The 17,255-nt window shown below is 41.4% G+C and overlaps 1 protein-coding gene across 2 annotated transcripts in view; it reads left to right on the forward strand.

Annotated features, from left to right (window-relative positions):
- The first annotated feature begins 1,141 nt into the window (after window positions 1-1,141).
- The window catches only part of PLXDC2 (plexin domain containing 2), a 445,479-nt gene continuing 429,365 nt past the window's right edge, over window positions 1,142-17,255 (forward strand). Inside the window, exon 1 of one of the 2 annotated variants that reach the window (XM_042945054.1) lies at window positions 1,142-1,937. In XM_042945054.1, the coding sequence (XP_042800988.1) occupies window positions 1,826-1,937 (112 nt within the window). In that variant the 5' untranslated portion in view covers window positions 1,142-1,825. The remainder of the gene's footprint in view (window positions 1,938-17,255) is intronic. The other variant, XM_042945053.1, reaches the window with a different exon arrangement.

Consider the following 17,255-nt stretch of genomic DNA (forward strand, 5'->3'; position numbering starts at 1 on the left):
TATTTGTCCCTTTAAAATGAGGTTAAGCGAAGTAAGATGTAAATTAGCCAGAGGGCTGGGAAGGGTTAAGGCTGAAGCACATCCTGGAGCTGAAAAAACAAAAACCAAACTAGCGAGCGAATGCCTGTTAAAAGCCCCCGTAGGAAATTCAATGGGCCTCCTGTTTCTTTAAACTCTCGCTTTCCCTCCGGCGGACACTTTACAAAGCAGCAGCGGCAGCGGGACCACGCTGTCGCGCGCTACCTTCCTCCTCCGGTCTCGCGGGTCTGGGGTCCGAAGGGGTTTTTCGGGGTCAGTAGCAGAACTCACTCGGGTTTGCTTTCTTCACACCCCAACTGCTACAAACGTCCTCCCGGGAATGGCGAACTGTAATTAACCCTTTAGCGCCCAGGGAGATCCCGCCAGCGTCTGGTGTCTGCTGGGTACCGTGCGGGGGGCTAAGACCCTCCGCAGCCCCGCGCGAAGGAGGCCTGGAGGCCAGGTGGGCGAAGGCGCCGCTGGTGTGGCTGCAAAGGGCAAGAGCCGATTGCAGGATGGCGCCCCGGCGGCGCGGAGGTGCAGCGGGGCGCTGGGCTCCTAGCTCGCTCGCCTTTCTCGCCTTCTCTCCCGACTCTCCCGGCAGTAGGCTGCTGGGGGCGCGCAGGGCTGGAGTTGCCTTCTCACTCCCCCTTGCTTTTCTCCTCCGGCTTAATCTCTCGGCGACTTTACTGCCAGCCCCGAGGAAAGTGCAGCCATTGGACAGGTCGGTGCTAGCTGCTGGTTTCGGGGAGGAAGGTGGGAGAAGCCTGAAGGAGAGAGGGGGAGGGAGGAGGGAGGAGGGAGGAGGGTGCAGCGGCAGATCTGGCAAATTGCAAGCTGCCTTCCCTCCCCAAAGTGTGGAGCAGAAGCGCGGGGGAGCTCGGCGGCGGCGGCGGCGCCTCCTCCGCCACCAAACTCCCGGGGCTCGGCGGGGCTTGTGGCCACCTCCTCCTTAGCCAGGAGGAACCCTTTCCCGATAGGTTTTGGCCTGACTCCCCCGCCCCCCATTTCTTTCTTCTTCCTCTTCCTCCCCCTCCCCTTCTTTTTCTTTTCTTTTTTTTTTTTTTTTTTTTTTTTTCTTTTTCTTCTGTCTCTCTCTCTCTTTTTTTTTTTTTTTTTCTGGCTTCGGACCTTAGACTGCTGCAGCCTGAGCCTTCACTGGGCTCAGCTCTTTAGAGCTGCCCATCCCTCTGGCTGCGAGAAAGGACGCGCGCCCTGCGTAGGGCGAAGAAAAGAAGAAAAACTTGTCGGAGGGGTTTCGCCAGCCCACATTAACCCCCTTCCCGCAAACCCAAACCTCCCGCCAGGGCCATCCCAACACTGGGGAAAGTTCCTTGTGAGCCGACAGCCCTCTTGGATTTGGAGGAGGCAGCCGCGCTGGCTGTGGAATTAGATCTATTTTGAACCCAGTGGAGCATATCGCGGGGGCTCGGAAGTCACTGTCTGCGCGCACCCGGGTGGCGCTGCCTGTGCGGAACCGAGAGTTTGCGAGCCCCGGCTGCAAGTGGCCTTTCCTCCCCGCCGTTGGTGTCCTGTGTCTGGGGTGAGGGCTGCGAGTGTTGTGGCAAGTTGCGAAGAGAGACCCGGAGGTCCGGAGAGGACTGCACTCCCCCTCGCTCTCCCTTCCTCTTCCCAGCTCCCGAGTGTGAAATCCCATCGAAATTTACAAAGGCCTCCAGGTTCAGCCAGACCGGTCCGCAGCGCTTGGCCCCAGCGTCCCCATCGTCCCGATTCCCACTCCGAGCCTCCAAGCACCCGGCGCCTGGGAAGGACTGGCGGGGAGGGGGAGGGAGGTCTCGGCGGCGGCATGGCGAGGTTCCCGAGGGCAGACCTGGCCGCTGCAGGAGTTGTGTTACTTTGCCACTTTTTAATGGACCGTTTTCAGTTCACTGAAGGGGAGCCTGGAAACCAAATCAATGGTAAGATGCACTTTAGCTTGTTGATTTTTTTGCGCAACTGAAGATTTCGCTGGCACTCCCCCCTCCATTCTCAACCCACCCCCCACCTCATCTGTCTGCCCTTGGGAAAGTTATTGCAATTGCTTTTGGGTAAACTTGGGCTTTCCGAATGGGGAGGAGGGGGTTGGTTAGAGAAGGGAACTGGAGGTTTTCTTGAGGATTTCGGGCTTCCTTCACCTGAGCGACAGGGGGTGGTACTGTCTCCCCAAGTCGCCCAGAGAGGGCTCTGGTGTGTAAGAGCAAACCTTCTGTAGATACCTTTCCCAGAACTGGCATCTCTGGGAAGTCTCCTCTCTGGCTCCTCCTGCTTCTCTGCTGCCGCGATAAACTAAGCGAGTGCGTGATGGGGGCCGTGGGTGGGGGACGTAGTGGCAGCTGGGGATTGCAGGGTTCCCCCCAGCTGTAGAAAATTTCCTGTGGCCGCACCTTTCTACCCCACGCGATCCCCACCTTAGTTCCCTTTCGCAGTCTGGGCTCGAACGGGCTCTGGAAGCGGGGCGGGGTAGGTGCGGCGCGGCGCCGAGGACGGGAGGAGGTGGCAGAAATGGGGTGGGCGCGCCTCTGGAGACCAATGCCTGCCCCCATTGTCCTCCACCGGCCGCCTTCGCAGACAGGCCTGAACGCGTCCGGGGTTCGTCCAAGCGCCCTGACATTGCCCCCGCGCGGAGACCCGGCCTTCGCATCTACCCTGTGGTGGCTCCGGGTCGTTGCTAGCCAGGTTCGCGTCCAGCCGGGAGCCGCGCCCCCGGGGCCAGCGCGGAGCCGGCGTAGCAACACCCTGCCCGCGACCCGCTGGCTCTCGCAGGCTGGGAGCTAAGCCGGGGTTTCAGGTGCCTCCCGCGACCCTGCCCTCTGAGTACTGGGTGCCTGCTCACCCTTTCTGCCCCTCAGGAAGAAGGTGAAGAAGCAGGCAGAGAGAACCTTGGCAGAAATTTGTGAACTCGGGTTAGACTTGGGAGAGGAGGTGAAATGAACAAAATACACTTGGAGAAAAAAAGAAAACACAAACTTTCTGATGAGCGTAATCAACATTTTGTTTTGTTTTAATTCTGAAGTCTGGGGTGGTGGTGGTGGTGGTGGTAAGCGATTCCTCAGAAAGTATACATGTGTCCGCAAATGTCAAGCATGAAAGTCGCAGGTGGAAGCTTACCGAGGTCACCTGGGGATTCCAAGTGAGGTGAATCTTGGAGAAAGTCCTTGAATGAAATTCACCAATCTGAGACCTAGAAATCAGCTAAAAACACTGACTCTGCCCCTGGTGTAAATTCTTATAGAGAACGCACAGAATCTGACTCTGCGCTCCAATTTATGATTGGAGGGGTGTGTGGGATGGGAGGAGGGGGCAACATGATGACAACGCTTTTAAAACTGTGAAACACTTTAAAACCCCAATTTTCTTCATGTTGATTTGTCTTGGTCACATACAGTTTTGTTCTGCATAGATGGACATAGCTTGTTCTTTACTAGGTACGTCAGTAGATTATCTTGTTTAATACATTTCATTGGTTGGAAAAAAAAAAAACACTAAGACTTTTACCCTATGATATTGATATGGTATGGCCACATTCATGAAATAAGTAAATGCTTAAAGAAAACAATTCATCCCAAAGGAGGTTAGAGAGACGTGTATGCCAAAATGGATTCCAAAGTTGTTTATTTGAAATTTCTGTAAATAATGCATTTACAGAAGAGAAAAAAAAGATCAGCAGATGTTTATTTTTTCCGAACTTCTTTCATTAATGGTATGTTACTGAGAAAAGAATATGTATACATTTCTAAGTTATCAAATTGAGGATGAGTGAACATTCACTCTGCAATTGGCCAGATAATTAAAAGCTGTGGGGATTATAAAATACCTAAATTGCCCAACATAAATGTACAGGTATTATAAACTAATTATAAACTAGTACCTGTGGTGGAAAATTACTCTAGAAACCCATATTTTTATAGGATTGAGTAAAAAATGAATAGTTTTAAATTTCTTGGTAAGTGTTTTGGAGATGTATTGCAAACTGAAGTGGCTTCTTTACTGGATATCAGTCTACATACAGTTTTTGAGTAATCTTGGAGTTAAATGGTTATATTTTCTTTCCTATAAATACAATATAGCAATGAAATAGAAGAAAAAATAATTTCCTTTGTAAACATGCTAAAATATCACTGTGGGAAAAATTTTAAAGAGCCCAACAGTCTTGAAATTTGCCATGTAGCAATCAGGATTTTTTATCACAGACATTTTGGCACAGGAGAAAAAAATCTGATTTCATAACAGGGACATTTAATTATGTATTACTTTAGAAAATGCTGCAGTTGATTTTATTGCCGCCAGAGGGCAGAGGAACTGCTAATTTCTCCTATTCCCATTCTTTCCCAAATCTCTCAGATTAATGATCTTCAATACTTTGTTTTTCCTATGCGCAGTATGTTTTGGACATTTCAGCTTACCACACGTAAATGAGTGGCAATTTATAATAATTAGTGTTTATTTCCCATGTTCATTGAAATTAACTTTTCATTCAACATTTATATAGCACCTTCTACATGTAAAGATCTATACTTAAAAAAATTTTTTTTAATGTTTATTTACTTTTGAGAGACAGAGAGAGACAGACCATGAGTGGGAGAGGGGTAGAGAGAGAGGGAGACACAGAATCTGAAGCAGGCTCCACGCTCTGAGCTGTCAGCCCAGAGCCCAATGCTGAGCTCAAACCCACGAATGGCAAGATCATGACCTGAGCCGAGGTCAGACACAACCAACTGAGCCACCCAGGCGCCCCATAAAGATCTATACTTTGAATACATTCTTGTGGTGCATTTGTACAGTGGAAAAATTCAAATACCTTCTTTTGTATCAATGCTGGAGGTTTTTAGCAAATTATTGTGGAATTCTCAACAGCATAGCTTTCAAATCTCTCTCTTACAGTGAAAAGCTCATTATGTAATGAATTTATCTTTAGGATTGAATGTAATCTACACATAGATGAAAAGTATATGCCATACTAAATAGTTTTTATCAACACCAATATTTAGAGAAAAATAAACTTAGAATAATTCTAAACTCTAGAAATCGGAAATCTTCTTTGTATTGTTATACATTTGTTCCTATATCCTATAGTGAAAAACAGTTTATTAACCGTGTCAAAGGAGAAAGATGTGTTAATGTCTTGAAGATTTCTAAAATGTAAATAGGGAAAAAAGGCCTAAAATTATGGAGTTATTTTGGCCTGGTTATTACTCTTAAATGGGACTTAATGCAACAAGGAAGTTCAATACCACTATATACAGAGCAAAAATAGTTTAGGACTCCAGGGAACTTTTGCTATTTAAACTTTCTAATATTGCTATGACTGGAGGGAAATAGTTTATTTTTAGCAGGTCATTTACATTTATTTTAGTTGTTTCTCTAGTGGGATATTTTTCTATTATTTTCTGCTTTCGTTGGAGTTAAAAGACTTAGTTTGAAATGTTACTAACTTGTGGAGTTTGGTATGAGAGTATCTCTGTTGAGACATACTGTCATTAGTATATCTGTTTGCATATATACTGGAAGAGAAAATTATAACAGAAGGTTAATCAAGTGAATATCCTCTATAAAGTAGACCTGGGTCAGATTAATGAACAAATGGTAGGTTGACTTTTATTTTATTTTATTTTACTTTATTTTATTTTATTATATTATTTTATTTTATTTTGGGAGGGGGAGGGGTAGAGAGAATGGGAGAGAGAGAATCCCAAGCAGGCTCCTCACTATTAGGGCAGAGACTGATGCGGGGCTCAAACTCACAAACTGCAAGATCATGACTTTAGCCAAAATCAAGAGTTGACACTTAACCGACTGAGCCACCCAAGAGCTCTAGGTTGATTTTTAATAAATCAGTGACTCGTGTTTCCATACAAAATTTTTTAAAACACAAAATGTGAGAGTTTTTTTCTTTTAGAGAACAGATACAAATTGAAGCCTAAGGATGGATAAGATTTTTAGTTCATGGATGTCTGCACAGAGATTTGAAATTATTATAAGTAGGACAGTTTATGCATTTGTTAAGTTTGATCTTCAGAAACAGATTTTTATCAAGTAGAAAGTACTTGAGTAAAACTTAGTAACGGAAGATACTAATTTGCTCCAAACAGGCTTCTTCTCTGCCTGCAGAGAAGTAGACAACGTCGATTCTTTTCAATTAGTTTTGTCCCTGTTTTTTTGCTTCCTAAAAGATATTTCCTGTTGTAGAAGCAGAATATTTATGAAGATTAGTGAGTTGATCAGCAGCTGTGATCACGAGATCTGAAGTCTTGAGCGGTTTCCTACCACATTAAATACTGTCTCTTCACCATGGCCTCCAAGATCATTATCATGTGGCCTGGACCTACTGTTTCAGCTCTCCCTTCCCACCCCGTTTCTGAACACTCTCCCCAGTTGAGGCTCCTTGATCTCCCCTGAGTAGGTGCTGTGTTACTACCTCTTTTCCTTTCCTCCTTCACCTTCTTCCCTCATGCGTCTCCATTGGTCCATCTGCTTTTTCTTACAGGCTTTTATCTCAAGTGACACAGTTCACAAAAGGATGTGCCATCTCAGAACCCTCGGGAACTTCTGTGCCTTTTTAAAGGCACTCGTTTGTTTGAATCTGCTTGATATTGGAAGAGTTGTTTCCCTCCATTCCATTTCTGTATCTCTTTCATATACTTTCTTACACCATAGATCGTGTTCTGTAGGGTCATGGTCCGTTCACTTCTGAATCCCCCAAGGCATCTGCCACACAGGCATGCAATAAATAGCTGTTGAACTGACCGGACTGAATGGAATGGTAGTTCAAGGTGGACTGTTGGTTTGAATGTCACCTTGGGAGACTTCTGAAAAGTACTTGTTTACCCTGTTTATGACTTTTTCCACCAATAAGTTGGAAATGAATATACAGACAGGTTTTGCAGAACTGATCGTTTAAAACAAGAGAGTAGGATCCAGGGGTCTGCTGAACTGTCATAATGCTTGTGGTGGATAATATTTACCTTAAACCTTCTATTAATAGAACTTTTAAGAAGTTCATTCTGTCATTCAATTATACTTCTGGTTTCTGAATGAATTTTTACTCATGTTCTTAACCTAACACCTTTAAATACAATACGTGCGTTTGTGTATATGTGTGCACATATGTGTGCATATATATATGAAAATGTATATGCCTATATGTACATATAGACATATAATGGTGATGTATTTTCGGCAGAGATGAACACTATTAAATAATTTAACAGGTTTAGTTCGTTGTGAAATTACTCTTGAATTGTGCTCAGGCCTCATGCCATTAACCTACACTGAAGGAGGCCTTTGAAGAAAACAAAGTAAAAATAAATTAATTAATTAAAAAACTAAAAATAAATAAATAAGAAAATAAATAAATAAAGTGATCTTATAAAACGTGTTGTGGTGGTGGTTTTGGGGGTGTTGGTGGCACCATGCAGTGCATTTTGCAGTGTCTGCTCCCCCAGTAGGTGAGGGCAGTGAGAGAGAGAGAGAGAGAGAGAGAGGGAGAGAGAAAAGGAGAGAAATCTTGTATCTTAATAACAGACAGAGTTGTTCTTCCGAATTAGGTTGTTTCTATTTTCTGGACATGATGCATAGTGACCAGATGCATTACCTTTTAAAATCTGGTTACCTGAAAGCTCAGAGCACAATTTGTAGCTTCCCTCCAACAAGTATATATACTTTCTGGACTTCACTTTTTTGTGGACTAGTTTACCATCTTGTCTTTCATACTCCTTTTTTAAAAATAATATTTATTTATTTATTTATTTTGAGAGAGGGAAAGAGAGAGAGAGAGCGTGAGAGCCCATGGGGGGGGGGTGGGAGGGCAGAGAGAGGGAAAGAGAGAGAGAGAGAGCGTGAGAGCCCATGGTGGGGGGGAGGGCAGAGAGAGGGACAGAGAGAGAGACAGAGAGAGAGAGAGAGAGAGAGAGAGAGGCTCAGCCCTGTCAGCACAGAGCCCAACATGGGGCTCAAACTGTGAGATCATGCCCTGAGCCAAAATCAAGAGTCAGATGCTTAACTGACTGCGCCACCCAGGCGACCCGTTCTCTTTCCTACCCTTCTTTATTTTTGTCCAACTTTACTCACTTAAAATCTCGTCTTGTCTTGGTTTCAGAGATGGGAAATAAGTAAATAAAAAGTAATCGCCGCACTATGTAAAGCTGTATATTACTAAGTTGCTTTTCAGCTTTCTTTTAATCTGACTAATTCCAGGCCTCTGCCTTTATCCCAAGCACATTTTCTCAAAGCTTTAATTATCTCTTTACAGTACTGCGCTCTGAGAAGTCTTTCTTCTTCACTAGGGTTCGCACGGGATGTCTTCCCTCACTATCCTTCAGACAATGATTCTGTTCAACTGAGGAAGTTCCTGAAGAATGACAGACTAAGTACTGATGCTTTTATTAAGCCGGTTTCTCCCCCTCTTTCTTGTGTCACGTATTTGCCTGGTCAAATTAGCACAATAATATCTGAGGGAAGAACAGAATATAAAATATTCTATATTATGTGGTACCCGGACTTTGAACTCATTTTGTATTTGTTCTTTGGCAGGTTCTTATTTGCCCTCGTGAATTAAACAGGTGGTGAGATACAGCGTGATGGTACAGATTTGGGTATTTAAATAGAATCTGAGCTCTCCGCAGGGACCTGTTCGGAATTAGTATAGCCTGTTAAAGACTGCAGATCTGAATATGCAGTTGGATTATGTGGCCTTCTTTGAAATCTAGATTTGTAATCCCTTCCTCCTGAGGTCATCCAAACAGATGCGAGCACGGGTAGCTCTCCTCTTCTAAATTAAAATCGGGCGATAGTCACTGCTTCTGCTTCAGACGTTAGAGTAGAGAACGGCCTGTGGCTTTGCTGAGAGGGTCATAAAGGCAAGGATTGCAGGATGACTTCTGTTTTACTTTTCTGGAGTCTTTTTGCTGAGTTCCTCCCTCTCCTCACCTATTATTTTTCACTAATTGGAAAATTTTCCTAGAATTCATATTGCTCAAGGTCTCATCCTGTAGGTAAGGTGCTTAGCTCACCAAGGCTTTGAGAATACAGAAAGAATGTCAAGAATTTGCCCTGTGGATAAACTGCATAAAAATCAGAATATTTAAAAGTCAATTTTCTTTTTTTAAATTTTTTTTTTTTCAACATTTTTTATTTATTTTTGGGACAGAGAGAGACAGAGCATGAACGGGGGAGGGGCAGAGAGAGATGGAGACACAGAATTGGAAACAGGCTCCAGGCTCCGAGCCATCAGCTCAGAGCCTGACGCGGGGCTCGAACTCACAGACCGCGAGATCGTGACCTGGCTGAAGTCGGACGCTTAACCGACTGCGCCACCCAGGCGCCCTAAAAGTCAATTTTCTACATACTCCCTGGAGTGGTCAGTGATAGGAGAAGTGTAAATAAAGCTGGCATATTTTCTTTAAGCATGAGGCTTGGTAAGTACATCCTTATTTATTTCCATAAGGATGATGTTTTCTTTGGTCCACTTGGAATCTGGAATATTCAGCAGGCACTGACGTTTTTTTAGGTAGTAGTTTTTGAGTTAACACAGTTGTTAATTTTGTACATGGATCTGTTGGTAATGGTAGCTCCCGACTTTTTCTCTCTGAAACCATAATCCGAACATCCAATAAAATGATGATTTCCCTAAACCCTAAAAGAGAAGCAAGATAGAGGCAGAACTTATCACTTTAGAATATGAAATTCACAAATAATCATGATTTTCAAGTTGTGAAATGGTCTTCTAGGGTGTATTTCTATTATGCATATTTGCTTAATTCTCTCCCGAAACTGACCATAGCTGGCACTGACACAACAAATCTGATTGCTTAACTGGTAAGTTGTTCATTTGTTTGGTCAAAAGAGCCCACTGACCTTACTGCAGGCGCAGGGGGAGCAAGTCCAGTATTGTACTTGACTTCTTTTGGCTGCACCGTCCCCCTCCTCCTTCTGCTGTCCGTTTCCTTCAGTACATCTCTGAAAGCTGCACTGTGAGATATTCATGGAAAAGTGTATGTGAAATGACTTTTGGTATACTGAATCATATTCTTACTGCGTGTGGATTCTTACTCTTTAAAGGAATCCTGTCCTGGGGCGCCTGGGTGGCTCAGCTGGTTGAGCACTGAGTTTGGCTCAGGTCATGATCTCACAGTCCATGAGTTCAAGTCCCATGTCAGGCTCTGTGCTGACAGCTCGGAGCCTGGAGCCTGCTTCAGATCCTGTGTCTCCCTTTCTCTCTGCCTCTCCCCAACTCGTGCTCTCTCTCCCTCTGTCTCAAAAATAAACATTAAAAAATAATATAAAATAAACATTAAAAAATTAAAAACACATAAAGGAATCCTGCCCTGAGCTTTTGATTAAAAAGAAAAGCAACCTCTTAATTTTTTTGCTATTCCATAGTTTTATGTTTAAAATTAAAGTATACTGTATATACGTACTTGAACTATGAAAAACTGAAAAGCAAAAACTGAATGATGAAACATAGCAGTATGTATTTGCATTTTTGTTCTTTGGTTCTTGTTTGGAGTGGGACTACAAAGAGTCATTTGAAGTTATTTGTTCACACAATAAAAGTTTATTTTAATACCGATTTGAAAACTCTGGATGCCCTGTAAAAATAGAGTTGACTTTTTTGGGGCGCCTGGGTGGCTCAGTCGGTTGTGTCCGGCTTCAGCTCAGGTCATGATCTTGCCCTCCATGAGCTGGAGCCCTGTGCCAGCTCCGTGCTGACAGCTGAGTGCCCGGAGCCTGCGTCAGATTCTGTGTCTCCCTCTCTCTCTGCCCCTCCCCCGCTCAGTTCTCTTGGTGTCTCTCAAAAATAAATAAATAAATGTTAAAAAATTAAAAAAAAAATAAAGTTGACTTTTGTTTTAAAAAATATCATTTCATATTAGTTTGAAAGCATTCTCGCTGTACTTACAAAGATACTGCTTGATGTTTTATTTTCATAGCTTATTGAACATCATAGGATATCATATCTTGGGTGATGTATATTTGTATCTGTTTTGATTTATAACTTGTGTTTTAAGTTTTTGCATAGTTTTAAAAATGTCTTTTATTCAGATTAAATTTCTTTAATTCAAATTAAATGAATTTTATGAAAGCATTTCATTTAACATGAAGTATGTGTTAAAATATTTCCTATATCAGAATATTGTGGTAACATCTGTTAATACTGCAAGACTTGCAAAATACTGATGAATGTGTTGTAAAAAAATTTGGGTTGAGGCTGAATTGTGTAATAAGTCATCACTTTGATATAATAATAATAACATCATCACTTGCTGTTTTGTACACATGCATTTGTGTTGGTCCTGATTTTTCCATAATTGATTTATCCAGTCTTCCAGCTATTTCCCCACCATTGATTTGTCCATCTTCCATCAATCAGTGCAGGCAATCAATCAGAGAAATTTTGAACAAGCCTGCTACCCATATCCTTACATACATCTGTCTTCATGTTCATATGCAGGGGTTACTCAGCTTATACTTAAAGATATAATTCTGGGTTATTTGGCTTACGGATGTTGTACTATGAAAGATAGTGCCTAGGATAAGCCCTACTAGACCGTCCAAGATTAAGTACTTCAAAGATGAAGGCTGGGATGGGGGGACCCCTGATAATTATCTCTGTGTGGATATCACAGGATGTTAATTACTTTAGCTTTATAATAAGTACATCTGGCTGGGCCAACCTGTCCTTCTTGTTTTTGATCTTCAGAAGTGTCATGGGTATTCTAGAAGACTCTTGGCATTTCCACTATCTATTTGGAATAAACTTTTCAGTTTTCATTAAATCCTCTGTTGGACTTTGTTTGAAATCACATTAAATCTCAGTCATTTAGTAAAGATTTCGATTTCTAAACAACTTGGAGACGATGTAATTTCTTTACTACAACATGTAAAAGCCAGAACAAGTACCCTGGCACCTCCTAACGAATTGTTAATAGTGACTATTTGGCAGTTATCTTTTTTAGTTGAAACAAAGTCCTTAGATGGAGGGCTAGTGCTGTTTTCCTGATCGCATCATGAAGCTAATGGTACATTCTAATTGTTTCTTAGGAAATCCAGGTAGAAACGATAGGTTAATTGAAATAAAGAGTTCAATTGAGGGAAAGAATGTTAATTCCTAACTTCTTGGAAACTACTACAAACGAAGGGTAAACACTAGGCAAATAATATGTGAAAATTGTGACATTTTCACAGTGTCCCTTTCCGTAACCCATCTCTAGACCAGCAGAGCAGTTACAGGCAAGACTGTAGGTTTGCTCCTTCCTAAGAAACAGCTCTGATGAGAATGGTAAAAGCCCCTGCATTTAGGATTCTCCTTAATGTTTGCTCTTTAGCTAATTAATATCAATTTCATGGGAGATTTACATCGAAAGAAAGTGCACTTTACAAATTACTACCATTTAAAGATAATAGATTTATGATTTTATTTAGACTACAGGCGTTTATAAATTAAGTGGTTGAAATTTGCTGGAGTTGAAAATCCTAACCGCATCTCTACCTCAGCACAGTTTAAAACTGGCTGTTGCTCTGCACTCATGCGTACTGGCCTGGATATTTGTTAATCAGGAGTCAACTGACAAGGCAGGCAGTCTGTTTTATTTCTTTGTTATTTAGCCTTCATTATCTTTTTAACATCTGTTGTTCATTTTAGATATTTTTAAAAACAAGCAATGATTCAAAGTCATCCTGCAGATTATAGTCTCATTGTCTGGACATTGCAAAACAGCTTGATGCAGGAAGTCAGACTTGTGCAATGTCAGTTTTCTCCAACTGTTTTTAGGAGAGTGGTTTGTAAAGTAGGCACAGCCAATAAGAAGCTAATTTTTCTAAAACTAAGCACTGATGTCTGACTCCAGACTGCCTTTCTCCATTCCCTAGTTCCATTATTCTGGCTCCGGCAGGCCACCATTTTTCCTAGCCTACTTTACTTCAACAGCTTCACTCCTTGCCTCCAAAATTGTCCTGCTGGAATCCATTCTTCATTCCACAGCCTGAAAGCTCTTTCTAAAATGCAAATCTGGCTATGCCACTCCTCTGTTGAAAATGCTTTCCTGCCTTCCTACTGCTCTCACACCAGAGGCAAGGCCTTCGATAATTTTGTCCTGGCTTCCCTCCCTGGGTTCAAATTTATCACTTCCTGCCTCCTGCTCACCAATTTCCCAACACTCTATCCCCTTGGAAAATTGCACATGCCTTTCCTTCTTGGAGCACACTTTCCTCCTTTCCTTGGCTATTTGCCCTTCAGGTCTCGTACTGGATTTGATTTTTGGCACATCGAATAATTTTCTTTTAGTGTTTGTTTGCCAGCTCCTAGTTTGAGACAAATGCCTCGCCAAAGTGCACTCTACACGTCCTCATGATATCACTTATCATCAATAGTGTGGTCCTGTCTGCATTTGACTGTAAGCTGCCCGAGGTGAAAGGCCATACGTGACTGATCACCACCGAATCACTAGCTCCAAGAATAGGAAGTCCTCCTTGAAAATTTGTTCAACAAAAGAATCTTGTTAGTGTTCCACTTATAGGATATACTGTATTTGTTTGGATTTATTACTCAGGCAAAGAATTTTGTTCCTACCTTGTTTCTCCATATTTCTTTGGGAAGAATTTCTAAATCATAATTTAACATGCCTCAGATTTACATATCAATGAGTAAAATATGTACAAGCCAGAGACTGAGTGACTTCAGCATAAAGGAACTTATGCATTTATGAAGAATTGAGAGTTTGTTTACAAATGATAGTGTAGGGATGATCTAGTCATTTATTAAGCTAGGGAGAACAGATACTTTAATGATGATACTTTTAGTTAATTATACTTATTAATTAATACTTTAATTATTTATAAACCAGCAACTTGATTTTTTTTTGAAAAAAATATTAAAACTGGTTCATTTGCCTTTCTGGAGGGAATCCCATAGTTTAAAAGAAACATATGGTTAAACAATGAATGAAATCAAAATTAGAGATTGAACCGTGAAATTTGCATAAACAGCTTTCCAGCTATCTCAGAGCTGAAGATGCAAAGTAGGAAATACTCTCTAAGATTAGATATTTGAAAGATTTCCAAATACAAATCACTGGGCAGCCTTTTAAGTATTTTTTCAACAAAAGGGTCTAAGATATCTCTTAATTCTGGACTCAGTAATGTGAGTTAACTCCTTTCAAGTTTCCAAATGGGATCCACTTGGTGAAGTTTACGTCGGTTTTGGTCAGCATCCTTTGTGTCTCTACAAGTTATATTTGCTATTCTCCAGGCACATTTTCATTACCTTTGTCTATTTTGTTTTTTTTCTAGAAACATGTCCAAAGTTCTTTCTGTATTCCATACTAGTTTTATGGTGTGGACAACTGATATTTTCTACTCAATGTCTCTTTCCCCTTTCTACTGGAAAGCACCTTACCATCATTTAGGAATGTCCTCTCTGACTCTTCTGGGGTTCTCCTTGGAGCTTCTATCATAGGTGTCTTGCTCCCCCAAGACAGTTCATCACCTGTTCAGGTGAGTACTCGTTGTACCCATATGTCATGGACATCAAGTCAGTCAACCCTCCCTTTTAGTCAAGGGAAAAAGTCAAGGCCTTCAGTAATCTGGTCCTGGCTTACCTCTCCAGGTTCACACTGATCACTTCTGTTTTTGTTTCTGTTTTGTTTTTAAACACCCCTGGGGGTTGCTGCATTGGGAAGATAAAAGTCTAAAGCCATGTGTAGGCAGTCTTAGATTTCCCAATAGCATGAACCAGAAAATTCCAGTTTTTGAGTTGAAGTTGGTTACTTGCCCCTGAGAAGTGTTAGTAAATATGTATTTTTAAAAATTATGTTGCTATTTGAATAGTTATTTGATGGGTGACTATTTCTCCCACTAAACTGTAAACTCCGTGAGGGTTGGAACCATGCTTTCCTTTCCTTTTTTTTTCTTGGCAATCTCATATTGCTTGGTGTATCATAGAAGGCACTCAAGACATATGTGTTAAATGAATTTTCAACATAAGCTCATTTGGTGGAGTGCCATCTCGGTAACTATTAAAAATAATTCAAATCTCAGACATCAGGTGGAAGGTTGTGACTGTAATAGTTTCTTCAAGTTGGTTTTCTCAGGTAATATTTTGTTCCTCTCTCATTTTGCACATTAAATTCTCTTACCTGGATCTTATTTTTGTAATCTTTCTGTGTTTTATTTTGTGTCTTTCATTTGCCCTGTACTTCTTATTATTTTATTTTGTTGTGGATGTAGATAAACTTTCCAGGCAATAGAAAAGAGGAAGCCTTAACTCTTTAATGGGTGACACATCATAGCTTTTGTTAGTCCATTAATCTGTACCTAGAATTAAGAAGCAAAAAAAGAAAAACAAAACAAAACAAAAACATTAAGTAGGCAATAGCTGATCTACAGCCAATACTTATTTAATTTTTACTTAATACTTTTTTATGGGGATTTTCCAGACCATTAAGAATTTTGAAATATGGGGTGCCTGGGTGGCTCAGTCGGTTGGGTGTCCGACTTTGGCTCAGGTCATGATCTCACGGTCTGTGAATTCAAGCCCTGCATCAGGCTCTGGGCTTACAGCTCAGAGCCTGGAGCCTGTTTCGGATTCTGTGTCTCCCTCTCTCTCTGACCCTCCCCTGCTCATGCTCTGTCTCTCTCTGTCTCAAAAATGAATAAATGTTAAAAAAAATAATAAAAAAAAAGAATTTTGAAATAAAACAAAAATAGTAAAACTACATTTCAGACATAGCACTCAGTGCATGGTAGGTTTTCAATTTAAATATTCTTGCCTAACTTATTGAGTAGAGCCCACTAATATCTGCTTTACTTCTAATGAAGGCATTGACTCATTCATCCATTCATTCATCCAATAAGTAATCAATAATTTTTTTAATGGGTGGGAGGATTATATTGATGCCTCTGGTAAAAGTAATATAGACTCTTATATGTTAATTGGAAACCTAGCCCTTCTAAATCATATTCTTTATACCTAAGTTGGGGACCACCATATCCCCACTTAAGTGTGATGTGTGCTTAAAATATATGACATTTTCATAGGACGATTTGAAATCTCTTTATAGAGTTCACATCACCTAATTTTCAGATTAGTTCAGCTGTTCTTCCAATGGGAAAATTTCAGTTGGAGGATGTTTTTCATTCAATCAATTTTATTTCATAGTTCACTGTTTTAGGTAAAAATAAAACATGGCTTCTATACTTCAGGAAGGTGATCTGCAGGGGAAGACAAGCACACACATAGCATGAGTCATGTGGGATGACTGTGATAGGCATGAGCATAACAAGGGGGACAAACCAGTGCCTGATCTACCCTGGAGCAGCAAAGCCAGAGGAGGGCTCGGAGGATGGAGGTGGGGGACAGGCTCTGGGAAAGACATCATTCCCTTGCCTTTTAGTTCTTAGAGGATGCTTCTGATGCCAGGAAAGCTTGGGTCCAAACCATGGCTTTGCCATTTATCAGTTGGATGACTCTGTACAAGAATATTAACCGTTGAAACCTCCTTTCTTCATTTGTAATAAGGGAATAAAATTAGCCGTCTACTCCAGTCATAATGACTGGCGAAGAATTTCTGTTCTCTAATGGTTTGGTAAGGTTACCATAGAAATATAAAGAAGTATGGAAGCAGTAAATTGAGAGACGAATGTAAACGAGTAAAAAAAAGGAAGGCAGAGCGAGGCAAGAATTCTCTGCAGCATGGTGAGCAGCCTGAGGAGGCTTTCACTAATAGTTTTAAAATATTAATTATTGGGGTACCCATGTTTCAAACTGCCAGAGATAATATCATATCATCTTTGGTTTAGTAACTATCACGGGCATTACTACTGATGCAGGTTTATGAAAAAATACAGCCAGTTAGCATTTTTGACGGCCGTGTGAACATTAAATGGCACACAGGCTGCACCTCCGACAGGCTTTGACTTGCATGACTAGGTTTTGGAATGCAAAGCATTGCTATTTTTCAGAAGCCTCCCCCTCACTCCATGATAGCCTAGGGCACGATTTGGATTTGAAGAACATTATTCCAATAAAACATGCATTAAAAGAACACTCAAAGAATTTATTTTTAACAAACTTATGTTGTGTAAAATGAGATGAAGCTCCCCAAAACAGTTTTCCCTTCTGGGCCTGGCCTGAGGACACAAAACAAAATTCTGCTGTGTCATCTACACCGACACAAGAAAACAATACTTTGACCTTATTCATATACTTGCTTCTAGGAATAAATAAGCTGCTATATGAGATT

Source organism: Panthera leo, chromosome B4 (assembly GCF_018350215.1).
Source record: "Panthera leo isolate Ple1 chromosome B4, P.leo_Ple1_pat1.1, whole genome shotgun sequence".
Lineage (NCBI taxonomy): Eukaryota > Metazoa > Chordata > Mammalia > Carnivora > Felidae > Panthera > Panthera leo.